This window comes from Trifolium pratense, linkage group LG2, assembly GCF_020283565.1.
Source record: "Trifolium pratense cultivar HEN17-A07 linkage group LG2, ARS_RC_1.1, whole genome shotgun sequence".
NCBI classification, from domain to species: domain Eukaryota; kingdom Viridiplantae; phylum Streptophyta; class Magnoliopsida; order Fabales; family Fabaceae; genus Trifolium; species Trifolium pratense.
The window spans coordinates 4,607,329-4,623,580 of NC_060060.1; the positions used below are offsets into that span (position 1 = coordinate 4,607,329).

At 34.7% G+C, this 16,252-nt stretch overlaps 3 protein-coding genes across 3 annotated transcripts; all 3 read left to right on the plus strand.

Annotated features, from left to right (window-relative positions):
* The first annotated feature begins 658 nt into the window (after positions 1–658).
* Positions 659–2,546, plus strand: LOC123906455 (AAA-ATPase ASD, mitochondrial-like). Its single transcript, XM_045956368.1, has one exon. It carries the CDS (start codon positions 869–871, stop codon positions 2,417–2,419), a length of 1,551 nt encoding a protein of 516 aa, XP_045812324.1. The 5' UTR covers positions 659–868; the 3' UTR covers positions 2,420–2,546.
* Positions 2,547–5,053: 2,507 nt separating this feature from the next.
* LOC123906456 (AAA-ATPase ASD, mitochondrial-like) lies at positions 5,054–10,033 on the plus strand. The gene is made up of 2 exons (XM_045956369.1): positions 5,054–5,607; positions 8,833–10,033. The coding sequence occupies exons 1-2, from the start codon at positions 5,138–5,140 to the stop codon at positions 9,896–9,898; spliced, it is 1,536 nt and encodes a 511-aa protein (XP_045812325.1). The 5' UTR covers positions 5,054–5,137; the 3' UTR covers positions 9,899–10,033.
* Positions 10,034–12,244: 2,211 nt separating this feature from the next.
* On the plus strand, positions 12,245–14,001 carry LOC123906457 (AAA-ATPase ASD, mitochondrial-like). The gene has a single exon (XM_045956370.1). It carries the CDS (start codon positions 12,401–12,403, stop codon positions 13,949–13,951), a length of 1,551 nt encoding a protein of 516 aa, XP_045812326.1. The 5' UTR covers positions 12,245–12,400; the 3' UTR covers positions 13,952–14,001.
* Positions 14,002–16,252: the final 2,251 nt, after the last annotated feature.

Consider the following 16,252-nt stretch of genomic DNA (forward strand, 5'->3'; position numbering starts at 1 on the left):
GATCAAATAAGTTGCATTTGATCACACTCACATATATGAAAAGTAAATATTATTTAATTATTTGAAAAGTAAAAAATAACTCTGAATTTTGAATTGTTCAAAAAAAAAACTCTGAATTTTGAAAAGTAAATAATAACTCTGAATTTTGGGGTATGTTTTGTGCCTTAATACGGACGGCAAGCATCTCACCTTAATAGTAAAGGAGAAGAAGTTGAACACGTTACATATTTCTACATGATTTGAATCATATGTTAATTTGAATTATAGTCAAGTACAAGTCAATGAGAATGCCTTAGATAAATATGACATATATAACTCTTGAAGAATTAGATGTATGTATTTAACGATAACAAGAAATTAACCACGTGAATAGATTTATATATACTGCATATAAATTAATTTTTATTATATTTATAAATTTATTTATGTGACAAATTTTTATTAGTTGTTGAGTAAATTATCCATGATGCTTTAAGAATAATCTAGAAAAAACTAAAAAACTCAATTTTTTTCTTAAAATTATTACTAGTACATGAGTCAATCATAAATTATTTAAGCCAATTACTTATAAAATAAGGAGACCAAAACTACATTTAAGTCAATTATCAAATATTTAATTAACATATGAGTCCATGACATTAACGACTCTAATTGTCTCCTAGTAAAACGTAGTCACTAAGAAATTTACAAGAAAACAAAGAGAACTTGCGTGGTCCTTTCCAAGTTGTGATATTGAACACATGAAACACTCTTTATTATACTTCTTAGTCCTTATAAATACTACACACCCTTGAGTTCATACAACACAAAAGTTAGAAAAACAATCCAACATATTTCTATTACATTTAAACATTTGAAATTATAAAAAATGGCAATGGGAATTGGGGAACTATGGTCACAAATGGGGTCAATTATGGCTAGCATAATGTTTGTATATGCCATGTATGACCGATTTTTCCCACCTCATCTTCGTAGATATGCTCTAAAATACACAACCAAATTCACAAACCTTATGTATCCTTACATCCAAATTACCTTCCATGAGTTATCTGGAGAGCGTCTCAAACACAACGAAACTTACAAAGTCATCCAAACATATCTTAGCGCGAATTCATCACAAAGAGTCAGAAAGCTTAAAGCTGAAGTAGTCAAAGATAGCCAAACCCCACTTGTTCTAAGCATGGACGACAATCAAGAGATCGTAGATGAGTTCAATGGAGTCAAAGTTTGGTGGGCTGCGAATCACACCACCTCAAAATCACAATCGTTTTCTTACTACCCTGCTTCGGATGAGAAAAGATTCTTAACACTAACGTTCCACAAAAGGCATCGTGATCTTATCACTACCTCGTATATCCAACATGTGTTGGAACAAGGAAAGGTTATTACCTTGAAAAATAGGCAGTTAAAGATTTTCACCAACAATCCAAGCAATAATTGGTGGAGCTACAGAAGCAAGAAATGGAGTCACACAACTTTTGAGCATCCTGCAAGGTTTGAAACACTTGCTATGGAACCTGAGAAGAAAGAAGAGATCATAAATGATCTAGTTAAGTTCAAAAATGGGAAAGAGTACTATGCTAAAGTTGGGAAGGCGTGGAAGCGTGGTTATCTACTTTTTGGTCCACCAGGAACAGGAAAATCTACCATGATATCAGCTATTGCTAATTTCATGAATTACGACGTGTATGATCTTGAATTAACAGTTGTTAAGGATAATAATGATTTGAAAAGACTTTTGATTGAGACATCAAGCAAATCAATTATAGTGATTGAAGACATTGATTGTTCTCTTGATCTCACAGGTCAAAGAAAGAAGAAAAAAGAGAAAGATAATGACGAGGATGAGGAAAAACCCGATCCTATTAAGGAAGCTGAAAAAGAAGATAAAAAAGAAAGTAAAGTAACTCTCTCTGGTTTGTTGAATTTTATTGATGGAATTTGGTCGGCATGTGGAGCAGAGAGGATCATAATTTTCACAACTAACTTTGTGGACAAACTTGATCCTGCTCTCATTAGGAGGGGAAGGATGGATAAGCACATAGAAATGTCTTATTGTGGCTATCAAGCTTTCAAGATTCTTGCAAGGAACTATTTAGATATTGAGTATCATCATGATTTGTTTCCCATTATTGAAAAGTTGTTGGGAGAGACTAATATGACACCTGCTGATGTTGCTGAGAGTTTGATGCCGAAGTCAATCACCGAAGATTTTGAGACTTGCTTGAAGAATTTGATTCATTCTCTTGAGATTGCAAAGAAAGCAGCCAAGGATGAAGAAGAAAAGAAAAAGGCTGAGGATGAGGAAGCTCAGCTCAAGGTGGAGAAAGATAAACAAGAATTGACTCAAGAGGAATTAAAAGTGAAGGCTAATGGTAAATTGGAGAAAAAAGTGAAGGAGAATGGTGTCACTAATTAATTTGTATTATATTGCAAAAAAAATGTATATATAGGTATGTATTATATTTTAGTACATGTTCATAGTTGGCTGCTGTAATATATTTCAAATAAAATATAATTTTAAGAGTTTGTATGAAATAATTTTAATTTATGTGTGTACTATTTTAACTATGATCTATGTATGTGGCGTACCAATCCTTTAGCTTGTGTTGGTGTTAATGCATGAAGGTTTCAAGAATGATTTTCCTATATGTATTCTATCATTTTGCTGTTATAATAAGGTAGATATAGTGCAGGTTCAAGATTGAGAAAGTGGTTATGTTAAAGTGCATTTGCTCTGTATAAATTTTACGTTTTGGACGTTGCATCTCATAAGGTCATTGTCCAGTTGACTTGGGACAGAAGCATCTCAGCTTCTAAAGTCCATGAGTTTGTTAGTAGCGTGACGCGAGATCCCAAGGCGCATTATTTTTGTCTGATTCTTTTTAGAAGATGCAGTGGTTGGAGCCGGCTTTGTATTTTGTCTTGGATTGGAACTGTGTTATTTTTGCACTCCTTGTGCACAATTCTCTCTTTAATAAATTCTGCTTTTACAAAAAAAAATAATGCAATAAATCTAAAAAGAGAAGGTGATTGGGATGTAAAGGCAAACCAATATTTTTAATATCCATAGTCACACCACTATGCATATAAAATTTAGGCGTGCATGTAACGTCATTTTTTTCTAGTCTATGATGAATTAAATCAACTCATTAGGTAAAAAAGTTCTTTGAATTAAATCCCAGTTTTGTTTGAAACACTAGAAATTGATTGATTGGTTTATTTTATTTTTTAGGTTAAATTAAACATGAGTATGTTTATCAACCATTTTTAACACTAGAAATCTCTGCACAGTAGTATGATCTTTCTAAAAATTATCTGTGCAGTGTAAATAAACAGGCAGAAAATAAAAGTTAAGGGAAAGAGAATCAACACAAAGAGTTATCCTGGTTCACCCCTAATCTTTGGGTTACGTCCAGTCCTCACCACCTGTGATTTTGTCCACTAGAATCACTTAAACGTTACAGATCCAAGATCTACAATTCTTCCTTGATCTTGATCTAAGATCAACAATTAGCAAAGCTCCGATAGCTTTACACTTTCCTAGTCACCTTGACCAAAACACTCAATCAATAGTTACGTATTGACTTGAGCTATTACAATGTGATTGATTTGGTTCTAAGCTATTTTGAGACTCAATACAAAATGAGAAGCTTAGATGAAAACACTCTAAAAGAGATCTATGCTCAGAATATGAAATAACAAGAGTGACTTAAAAAGAGCTTTGAGCTTGAGAGATTGAATGTGATTGTAAGACTTAGATTGCTTGAAAACTCTTGCTCTTTCTCTTGGATCTGATTGCCTTTTATAGATGCTTGCTTGAGGTTGAAGCTTGACCTTCAAGTATACCAGTTAGAGATCAAACTATAGCCGTTACTCAGTGCCAAACAAGCAGCAGACAGCTTCTGCATAAATGTCAGATTCTCTATTCATTCTTGAATTAGTCTTGATTTGAGTTTTGCTTGGATTCACAAAAGCCAAATGAGTGTGAGTTGTTGGCAAGTACAAATGAGTTGTTTCCTGCTTCCTTCCAATGTCAGAGGTCAGATATAGCCGTTTGAAACTTCAGTAAAAAGAATCATGACAGTTTGAGATGGTTTTGCAAAACTGTGTTTGCAGGAACATTCTTGAACCATTTTTGAATAATGTTTTGAATCTTTTTTATAAAACTATAGTCATCTATTATATTCATATATATATTTGCTGTTTCATATGTTTTTGTTATTGCCATGGATCCTTTATTTGAAAGTTTTGCCACAATGCAACTAGTTATATACTTGTGTTTCTCTATAATTCTCAAAAAATACATTCTCACTAAAAACAGAACATGATTCTCTGAACTTGGTTCATGTGTTGTAATATTTTATACCTATAGTTCAGAAAGATCATTCAATTATATAAATGGACCTATTTGGTCATTGCTTCTTCATTAAATTATCTTTATTAGATTTTCTAACATATATTTAATCTAAGCTCATAACATTTTCCCTCATTGTGTCTATTATCATCAGTGAGATGCCAAAAGCTTTTCAAAGCTTCATTGATCCAATTCATAGCATGCTAATGTTAGAATATCTAGAAAACTTCTTAGAATAACACATGCAAATGTTGTTGTATGACTATTAGAACTAGCTTGACTTCACCTCATTATCGCGAGTAGTGTGTTCTTTCTCGTTGTTGGTATGCGTGGCATTCCACACTTGACTCGTTCTCCCCTTTTGTCGTGACATTTTTGTTTCTCTCGATCGGGACATGCCCATCAATATTACATCATAAAATTCAATTTTTGTTCTAAAAAAACAATTTAATTTGTCTTACTGAGAAGAAAAAAATTAACCAGTGGTCTAATAGCATTAATCTACTATTAAATATCATTTTCAATTTTATATTTTCTTTCGTCGTTATTTATGAAACAATAATTTATTCAAACGAAATCAACCACTCTTGTGTCTCCTAGTAAAACGTGGTCCCCAAGAAACTCATTTAAAAACTCCAAGTTGTGAAAGAACACTTGAAACACTCTTATGATACTCATTATAAATACCACACACCCTTTGAATTCATACGACACAAAAGTTAGAATCACAACAAAATATTTTCTGACAATTAAAGACTTCAAATTATTATAAGATAAGATATGGGAATTGGGGAAATATGGTCAAACCTAGGCTCAATTATGGCTAGCATAATGTTTGTATATACCATGTATGAGAAATTCTTCCCACCTCAAATTCGTAGATATGTTGGAAAATATACTCACAAATTCACATACCTCATGTACCCTTACATAAAAATAAATTTCTATGAATTATCCGGAGAGCGCCTCCAACGCAATGAAACATACACAGTCATCCAAACATATCTCAGCGCTAACTCGTCACAAAGAGCTAAAAGGCTTAAAGCCGAAGTTGTCAAAGATAGCCAAAACCCACTTGTCCTAAGCATGGAAAACAATCAAGAGATCACAGATGAGTTCAATGGAGTCAAAGTTTGGTGGTTCGCAAATCACACCCCGGCTAGAACACAATCATTTTCGGTCTACTCTACTTCAGATGAGAAAAGATTCTTAACACTGACATTCCATAAAAGAGATCGAGATCTCGTCACCACTGTTGCAAATTTGCCTTGAAAACGTGAAAAAACAACACTAGTCTGCTGTTTTCCGCCCCGGGCGGAAAAACCTGTGTTTCAGGCGGAAATTTGAAGCAGAATAAGGGGAGCTCTCTGTTTTGCCGCCCCAGGCGGAAATCTTGGTGTTTCAGGCGGAAGTTTCCGCCTCAGGCGAAAAAAGCTGTGTTTCGGGCGGAAATCACTGCAGGGTATTTAAAGGGTCACGTTTTCTGTTTTTTCAGAGGAAGTTTTGAGGGTTTCTTTCACCAAAACGGCGGCTAGGGTTAAGAGGGTTACTCTTGGTTCATCTCTAGGTTTTGGGTGTTGATTCTTTCATCTTGTAATCACTCATCATTGAAATCTCTTGGTCACGGGAAGAGATTTGGGAAAAGGGTAGAATTAGGATTGAAGTCTAATTCTTGCAACTCTTTTGTATTGAATCGTTGTAATCAAGATTTTCATTGATAGTGGAACGGAGAGTGGCTCTCTCCCCCAGAGTAGGTCGGTTTTGACTGAACTGGGTAAACAATTGCTTCGTGTTCTTACAGTTTTATTACTTATCTTTTGTTCGTGATTATTATTGCTATTTCCACGTTTTGATTGCTTATTCGATTTGCTCCACACATCAAGTTTATTGGTGTGATTATTTTAAGACGAATTCACAACAATTGGCGCCCACCGTGGGGCAAAGGATCAAACGAATTAAGTATCATGGGTTCTAAGTGGGAGATTGAGAAGTTCACCGGTAAAAATGACTTCGGTTTGTGGAAGGTGAAGGTACGGGCAATATTAACACAACAAAAGTGTGTTGAAGCATTGTTGGGCATATCGAATATGCCAAATACTCTCTCGAACGCAGAAAAGAGCGAGATGAATGATAAGGCTTTGAGTGTCATTATCTTGTGCCTTGCGGATAATGTGTTGAGGGAAGTAGCTAAAGAAAAAACTGCGGCGGCTATGTGGACCAAGCTGGATGCGTTGTATATGACGAAGTCTTTGGCACATAAGCAGTGTTTGAAAGAACGGTTGTTTTTCTTTCGAATGGTGGAGAACAAGCCTGTGGTGGAGCAACTTTCGGAGTTCAACAAGATCATTGACGACTTGGCGAACATTGACGTGAATTTGGAAGACGAGGACAAGGCCTTTCATTTGTTGTGTGCTTTACCCAAGTCACTTGAAAATCTCAAGGATGCGTTGCTTTATGGCAAAGAAGGTACTATCACCTTGGATGAAGTTCAATCGGCTTTGAGGACCAAGGAGTTGACAAAGTTGAGAGACTTGAGGGTTGATGATAGTGCGGAAGGGTTAAATGTGATGAGGGATAGAAGTGAGAATGACGGTAGAGGAAAGGGGAAGAAATATGGGTCCAAGTCTAGGCCAAAAGGTGATAATGGTGGCAGGTTCAGATGCTTCTATTGTCAAGAACCGGGTCACTTCAAGAAGGACTGTCCTCAGAGAAGGGGCAGCGGTAGTTCGTCAGCTCATGTTGCCGTTGATGAGGAGGAAGGCTATGAGAGTGCGGGAGCACTCATAGTCACCAGTTGACACTCATAGCTTGTTAATCAGCCTGGAGAGGCGGTGGTAATAATACTCAACATCAGCCTGGAGAGGCGGTGGTAATAATACTCAACATCAGCCTGGAGAGGCGGTGGTAATAATACTCAGGATTACGTTCGAAACAACAACTTTATTACTGTGAGAATGTGGATGTGCTAGTGTGGTGAAGTTGGGAATCAATGGAGTTGAAGTCATGGACTTTGGATGCTCCGATCACATGTGTTTTGAGGAAGGAGTACTTTGAAGCCCTAGAGCTAGTTGAAGGTGGAGTTTGTTCATCTTGGCGACGGGAAAGCTTATAAGGTTCAAGGTATGGTTGAATTTCTTTCACACAATGCGAGGTATTATTCTTGAGCTTTGTTACTAGTTGTGATTCTCATGGTGTGGATAAGTTGTGAAACTTCGGTTGGTTGTTAGTGACATTGGTTGGTTTTAGTTGTACTAGTGAAATGAAGTTTACTAGGTGGTGGAACTAAACCGGGAAGTGTTGGAGACTAACAATGACTTGATGTGTGTTTCGGAGTAGTTGAAAAGTTTTACGTTACAAGGTGGAAGACATGGTGGATATACCGGTTCAAGGCTTTGGTGGAGGAATCTCGGTTTGAGGTGGAGGTACACCAAAGTGGTATGGCTATGAAGACCTTGTGTGGAAGCAACGGTGATCAAGCTTGGTAACTTGCTAGACTGCTGGAGGTAGTTGGACACAAGGAGAGTTTGAGGTTGCAGCTTGTGAAACCACCTAAAAATTCCAAGGTTGGTTGGAGGCAAGCATATCTTCAAGAGTACGGAAAGCTACAATCCGGGGTTTGAAGAGGGTATGGTTTAGCTTGTGTATTGTCCTAAAAATCCAAGGGCAATTGGAGGCAAGCATTTTTCGGGAGTACGGAGAGGTAGACTCCGGGGGCCGAAGAGGGTATGGTGTAAACAAGTGGAGAGAGCAGCACGGTGGTTGATGGGAAGTTGACATCACCATCGTTTTAAAGGCAAGGTGGAGATTGTTGCAAATTTGCCTTGAAAACGTGAAAAAACAACACTAGTCTGCTGTTTTCCGCCCCGGGCGGAAAAACCTGTGTTTCAGGCGGAAATTTGAAGCAGAATAAGGGGAGCTCTCTGTTTTGCCGCCCCAGGCGGAAATCTTGGTGTTTCAGGCGGAAGTTTCCGCCTCAGGCGAAAAAAGCTGTGTTTCGGGCGGAAATCACTGCAGGGTATTTAAAGGGTCACGTTTTCTGTTTTTTCAGAGGAAGTTTTGAGGGTTTCTTTCACCAAAACGGCGGCTAGGGTTAAGAGGGTTACTCTTGGTTCATCTCTAGGTTTTGGGTGTTGATTCTTTCATCTTGTAATCACTCATCATTGAAATCTCTTGGTCACGGGAAGAGATTTGGGAAAAGGGTAGAATTAGGATTGAAGTCTAATTCTTGCAACTCTTTTGTATTGAATCGTTGTAATCAAGATTTTCATTGATAGTGGAACGGAGAGTGGCTCTCTCCCCCAGAGTAGGTCGGTTTTGACTGAACTGGGTAAACAATTGCTTCGTGTTCTTACAGTTTTATTACTTATCTTTTGTTCGTGATTATTATTGCTATTTCCACGTTTTGATTGCTTATTCGATTTGCTCCACACATCAAGTTTATTGGTGTGATTATTTTAAGACGAATTCACAACAACCACCTCTTACATCCGACATGTGTTGGAAAAAGGAAAGGCTATTACAATGAAGAATAGACGGTTAAAGCTTTACACAAACAATCCAAGCAATGATTGGATGAGGTATAGAAGCACAAAATGGAGTCACACAACTTTTGAGCACCCTGCAAGTATTGAAACACTTGCCATGGAAACAAAGAAGAAAGAAGAGATCATAAATGATCTTCTTAAGTTCAAAAAAGGGAAAGAGTATTATGCTAAAGTTGGAAAGGCATGGAAGCGTGGTTATCTACTTTTTGGTCCACCTGGAACAGGAAAATCAACCATGATATCTGCTATTGCTAATTTCATGAACTACGATGTGTATGATCTTGAATTAACAATTGTTAAGGATAACAATGAGTTGAAAAGGCTTTTGATTGAGACATCAAGCAAATCAATTATAGTAATTGAAGATATAGATTGTTCTCTCGATCTCACTGGCCAAAGGAAGAAGAAAAGTGAGATAGATAATGATGAGAATGAGGAAGACAAGAATCCTATAATTAAACGTAAAGAAGAAGAGAAAAAGGAAAGTAAGGTAACTCTCTCTGGTTTGTTGAATTTTATTGATGGAATTTGGTCGGCATGTGGCGGGGAGAGGATCATAATTTTCACAACTAACTTTGTGGACAAACTTGACCCAGCTCTCATTAGGAGGGGAAGGATGGATAAACACATAGAGATGTCCTATTGTGGCTATGAAGCTTTCAAGGTGCTTGCAAAGAACTACTTAGATGTAGAGTCTCACGATGATTTGTTTCCGATTATTGAAAAGTTGTTGGGAGAGACTAATATGACACCTGCGGATGTTGCTGAGAATTTGATGCCGAAGTCAATCACTGAAGATTTTGAGACTTGCTTGAAGAATTTGATACAATCTCTTGAGATTGCAAAGAAAATTGCAGAGGAGGAAGAAAAGAAAAAAATTGAGGACGAGGAAGCAAAACTAAACACAAAAAAACAGGAATTTGTTCAAGAGGAAGAAAATTTGAAGACTATTGAAAATTCTAAGGAAAATGTTAAGGAGAATGGTTTCAGCCATTAACTTGGACTGTGTAATATTAATAATGTTTTGAAACTTTTTAATAAAACCATATGAATTATGTATTATGTTGTTCATATTTGTACTCTTGCACATTTTTGGGGCACATCACATAGTTGAGAGGATCATGATGGCCTACAGTTAAGTTTTCATGCAGATTCACACGATAATCTCAATCATTAATTAAAATTGAACAACTAAGAGTTATGACTGTGTGACGCGGTTCCAGCAAGAAATATCCTATATGTGATGTAAGTTTCAATGGGAGTAGTAGAAAGATTGTCATAGAGCTTGGAGTGGGGCCCACATGGCGATACATACACCATGGGTCTTAAATACATATGATCGTCATCTTATTCTTTTGTTCAGTCCCTATATAGTTTTGCTTTTGCTCACTCTTCTTTTTCTTCTATTTTGTAACCGAAATAAAGCAAGAAAAAAAATCCACACCATGGCATAAAAATATTATTTATTTCAATTTAATTAAGAAGTGGGGTGCGTAACCCAAGTCCTTTGAATTAAGGGCGAAAGAAGTTAAGGAGTAAAAGGTTTTGTAATGGCAAAAAGGTCTTTCTCTTTATTATTCACACACCACATACTTATATAGGCATAGCACCTCATACAAGGAATGACCCTAAGTACACATACAATGAAAATGGGCTTTACACAATAAAAAGCCCAAACACACACAACATACCCTCCCCTAATTGTACAACCATACAATTATTAAAACAAAATAAGCATAACATGACTAATGTGTTTGGGCATTTTAACATCTACAATTTCTTCTTTTGTAAGATTTCTCAAGAAGTGAAATCTCACATCTATATGTTTGCACTTACCATGCATTATGGGATTCTTTTAGAGTTTGATAGATGAGCTATTATCACAGTAGATCATAGTTGTCTTGCCTTATCCAATCTTCAAGTAATTCAATACATTTCTTAACCAAATGCACTGACAAGCACATAGTGAAGCAGTCACATACTCAGCTTAAGTTGTTGACAAAGTTACAATTGGTTGTTTCTTTGAAGATCATGATATAGCACCTATTTCAAGCATAGAAACATATCAATATGTGCTCTTCTTATCATCCAAATCTCCTGCATAACCTGGATCTGACCAACCAACTAGTTTTATTTCATATGTAGTGTGTTTATACATGATTCCATCAGCAATAGTTCCTTTCAAATACCTCATGATTCTTTTAATAGCTGCAACATGCATCTCTGTAGGCCTATTCATGAATCTAGCAACTAGGCACACACAGTAAGCCAAATCGGGCCTTGTAGCCAGCAAATACATCAAACATGTTTAGAGTTCAAGTTCTCGATCATGAGATGGAAAAAAAAAAACTAACACTAACAATTACTAACTTTATTCATTTTAAAAAAATGTCAATTTAATTAATAATAAAACTCCATTTTCATTTGTACCAAAAAAAAAAAAAAAAACTCCATTTTCATAAGATATTTTTCTAAAGGATTTCATTGAAGCCTCTACTGCTGTTTCAACTGAATTTTAGGGTATGCTTCATGCCTTAATACGGATGACCAAAAATCTCAAATATTGATTCGCTCACCTTAATAGTGACATGTATGATATATGGAGAAAAGTGGGTTTTTTAAGGCTAATGCTACCGAAGTGGTCCACCGTGAACAACTGATCTACCGAATATGAATTTTACAAAATTCACTATTGGATTGAAAGTTTATATCGTATAGATCATTCATAAATTTTTTAATTTTTTTTAAAATCATTTGATGTATTATTGAGACCCATCAAGATTTACGTTATTTAATAAATCGTTAATTTTGATGTGTCTCAATAACATATCAAATTATTTTCAATTTTTCTAAATTTATTTATGGATGATCAATATGATCTAAATTTTCCATTCAACGGTAAATTTTGTAAAATTCGTATTCATTATAATGTTATTCATGACTGATCCACCATAGACCACTTGATAAAGTGTTCCATATTAGAATTTACCGGTTTTTAATATTATATTGTAGTAAAGGAGAAGTTAAACACGTTGATTTGATTTATAGTCAAGTACAAGTCAATGAGAATGCCTTAGATAAATGAGAAATATTAGGTGAGACATTAATTTTTTTTTCACGGAGGGTGAGACATTTATTACACTTAAAGATTAAGATGTACGTATGGAAGAAAAAGAAGAGTGAGCAACTCTATCAGTCTTTTATCACATTTAAGCCGATTATCAGTCTTTTAACATATGAGTCCATCACATTAACAACTTTATTGTCTCCTAGTAAAACGCAATCACTAAGAAACTTACAAAGAAAACAAAGAGAACTTGCGTGGTCCTTTCCAAGTTGGGATTGAACACATGAAACACTCTTATTATATACTCCTTATAAATACTACACACCCTTGAGTACATAATCACAAAAGTTTGGTTCAAAAAAAAAAATCACAAAAGTTAGAAAAACAATCCAACATATTTCTCTTACATTTAAACATTTGAAAGTATAAAAAATGGCAATGGGAATTGGGGAACTATGGTCACAAATGGGGTCAATTATGGCTAGCATAATGTTTGTATATGCCATGTATGACCGATTCTTCCCACCTCATATTCGTAGATATGCTCTAAAATACACAACCAAATTCACAAACCTTATGTATCCTTACATCCAAATTACCTTCCATGAGTTATCAGGAGAGCGTCTCAAACGCAACGAAACTTACAAAGTCATCCAAACATATCTTAGCGCGAATTCATCACAGCGAGCCAGAAAGCTTAAAGCCGAAGTTGTCAAAGATAGTCAAACCCCACTTGTTCTAACCATGGACGATAACCAAGAGATTGTAGATGAGTTCAATGGAGTCAAAGTTTGGTGGTCCGCAAATCACATCACCTCACAATCACAGTCGTTTTCTTACTACCCGGCTTCGAATGAGAAAAGATTCTTAACACTTACGTTCCACAAAAGGCATCGTGATCTTATCACTACCTCTTATATCCAACATGTGTTGGAACAAGGAAAGGCTATTACCTTGAAAAATAGGCAGTTAAAGATTTACACCAACAATCCAAGCAATAATTGGGGAGGATACAGAAGCACAAAGTGGAGTCACACAACCTTTGAGCATCCTGCAAGGTTTGAAACACTTGCTATGGAACCGGAGAAGAAAGAAGAGATCATAAACGATCTTGTTAAGTTCAAAAATGGGAAAGAGTACTATGCTAAAGTAGGGAAGGCATGGAAGCGTGGTTACCTACTTTTTGGCCCACCGGGAACTGGAAAATCTACCATGATATCAGCTATTGCTAATTTCATGAATTACGACGTGTATGATCTTGAATTAACAACTGTTAAGGATAACAACGATTTGAAAAGACTTTTGATTGAGACGTCAAGCAAATCAATTATAGTTATTGAAGACATTGATTGTTCTCTTGAGCTCACAGGCCAAAGGAAGAAGAAAAAGGAGCAAGATAATGACGAGAATGGGGGAAAACCCGATCCTATTAAGGAAGCTGAAAAAGAAGATAAAAAAGAAAGCAAGGTAACTCTTTCGGGTTTGTTGAATTTTATTGATGGAATTTGGTCGGCATGTGGAGCAGAGAGGATCATAATTTTTACAACTAACTTTGTGGACAAACTTGATCCTGCTCTCATTAGGAGGGGAAGGATGGATAAGCACATAGAAATGTCTTATTGTGGCTATCAAGCTTTCAAGATTCTTGCAAGGAACTATTTAGATATTGAGTATCATGATGATTTGTTTCCCATTATTGAAAAGTTGTTGGGAGAGACTAATATGACACCTGCCGATGTTGCTGAGAATTTGATGCCAAATTCAATCACCGAAGATTTCGAGACTTGCTTGAAGAATTTGATTCATGCTCTTGAGATTGCAAAGAAAGCAGCCAAGGATGAAGAAGAAAAGAAAAAGGCTGAGGATGAGGAAGCTCAACTCAAGGTGGAGAAAGATAAACAAGAATTGACTCAAGAGGAAGTAAAAGTGAAGGCTGATGGAATATTGGAGAAAAAAGTGAAGGAGAATGGTGTCACTAATTAATTTGTATTATATTAATTAATTTCAGTAATCTAAATAATGTATTAAATTAACTTTTGTGCATGTTTCCATAGTTACTACTACAATACAATAGATTGTTCAATAAAAAGTGAATAGATGGATGAAATGAAAAATGTATTAATGTTTGAGTGGGGACCGTTTTATGTATGTCGATATATAACTTTGACGATTGATGCATTTAATTGTATAATATTAAAAATTCTAAAAAATTAATATTCTAAAAATATTTATCAAGACGAATCTAACATATTTTATGTTAATATTTAAATGTACTTATTAGTAAAAAATATGGTTGACCGACTCATTTATGGGAATTTCTAACCTAGGCACAAACTCAAATAAAAAATATTTGGACACACATAATTGAAAAAACTTAAATATAAATTAATTTAATCACATCATTTCATTAACTTTTCTATTAATTTTTTTAAAATTTTGTATGTGTGGCTAAACAAATAACATTTAGGGTTGTGGCTAACCAATAATACCTCCTCATTTATCCCGGGAGGTGATCTGATTCGGATCTAAAGTGAAACCAAATTTTTTATATCCATAGCCCCACCACCACTAACGTCATTTTTTTCACAGTCGTCCACGATGACTCAAATCAACACATTACCTTGTCGTACATGCATGCGTTGAAAGAGACCTTTTAAATTAAAAAAAAAAATATATAACTGAACAACAAAATAACATATTAAATAATTTTTAATTTTTTCAAAAAAAAAAAATATTAATAATTTATATGATATAAACATTCAATCCAACAATAAATTTAGTAAAATTCGTATTCGTTATAATTGTATCGATGACTTGTGCACCATGCACTTGTGCATAGTAGATTTTGGCTATAAACAAAAAGACAACACCTTTTATTAATACATCCATTTTTTATATTATTTTTTCCTTCCTTTTTTCTGTTTCTCTGATTCACTCATCCCTCTTTGCATCTCCCTCTTCTCTCACCTTCTTTGCAAATATCTCTCTCACACACTCCATGATTCTCTCACCCTAGAAGCCCTCCAGTTAACTTATGCTCAACTTATTTTAAGTATTAAAATTTTTTAGAATTGATTTTGGGCCTAATTCCAATGTGAGACTTTTTAACACATCTCTTTCGCGACTTGATGCGTGGATATAAACGGTGAATGATCCGATAACAGAAACCTGATAACAGGGTCAGCCAATCGTGAAAAGACCCTGATAATATTATATGGTGGTTAATCAATATCAATATTTGAGAGTGAGAGGCTTGGCAACCCGTAAGACAGTTGTTTTTTTTTTTTCTTACATGGAGAGAAACCCGTAAGGCAGTTGAAACATTAGTAGAGTTTAGATTGAATTATTTTTTTAGGGAAGATTCTACGGTACATTAGATCAAATAATAACTAAAATAACGATTATTTTATCAAAAAATGATGATTTCATAAGAAAAAAAAACACTAGTTCATTGTTTATAAGTATTATGCTAACATTTTTACATTTTTTCATAAAAAAATTCAATAATAACTATTATGAGTGATAAAAAATTCAATAAAATAAAAAAATTTATTTTTTTTACCATTTTGATAAATAGTATTTAGTTATTATAATATTTTAAATAATAGAAAAATAATTTCTTTCGAAAAAATATTCAATTATCTAGTAATTTAGTGATCTATTATACCGGTACATTGAAATTTCATGTGTGTACCATAGAATTTCCCTTTTTTTTATAATTCCAATGAATTTCTTTAATAAAATGACCAAAAGAATATCTAATAAACAAATAAAAATCAACTTGAGGATTAGTAAAAAAAAAGAGTTTTAATATTTAATTATAATTAAATTGACACTGATAATTATTTTACGATAGTCTTCAAAGAGTTTCAATTCTATCCCTTGAGATCATCATAATATTAAACTCTTGTCACCAGAGTTGCAGTATATTTGTGTGCACGTGATGTAAGACAAAGAGAATCTCACAAAACAAATTATATTAACTTTAAATATTATATATTTAGTGTTTTAATCAAACAAAAAGAAAATTTATCGTGTGGATTTTTCTTCTTGTTTTATCCTGAACAAAAGAATAAGACATCTTATGAGGGGCCATTTCTTCTTGCTTTATCTCATGAAGATGACAATACTAGAAGAAATTTTAGTACCAAATGATCAGCAACAAAATTTCTATCTCAATGTGAGCAATTATTTTATGGTAATTTTTTTTACAATAGATATGAGGATCGAATTTAGAACTTCTAACATACTAACCAAATCTTTTACCACTAGATTAAACCTATC

Bases quoted from the DNA above. Each gene is read 5' to 3' on its own strand.
- LOC123906455 (XM_045956368.1), top strand. From the start codon at position 869: ATGGCAATGGGAATTGGGGAACTATGGTCACAAATGGGGTCAATTATG.
- LOC123906456 (XM_045956369.1), top strand. From the start codon at position 5,138: ATGGGAATTGGGGAAATATGGTCAAACCTAGGCTCAATTATGGCTAGC. The intron at 5,608-8,832 runs CACTGTTGCAAA...ATTCACAACAAC, and splicing joins AGAGATCGAGATCTCGTCAC to CACCTCTTACATCCGACATG.
- LOC123906457 (XM_045956370.1), top strand. From the start codon at position 12,401: ATGGCAATGGGAATTGGGGAACTATGGTCACAAATGGGGTCAATTATG.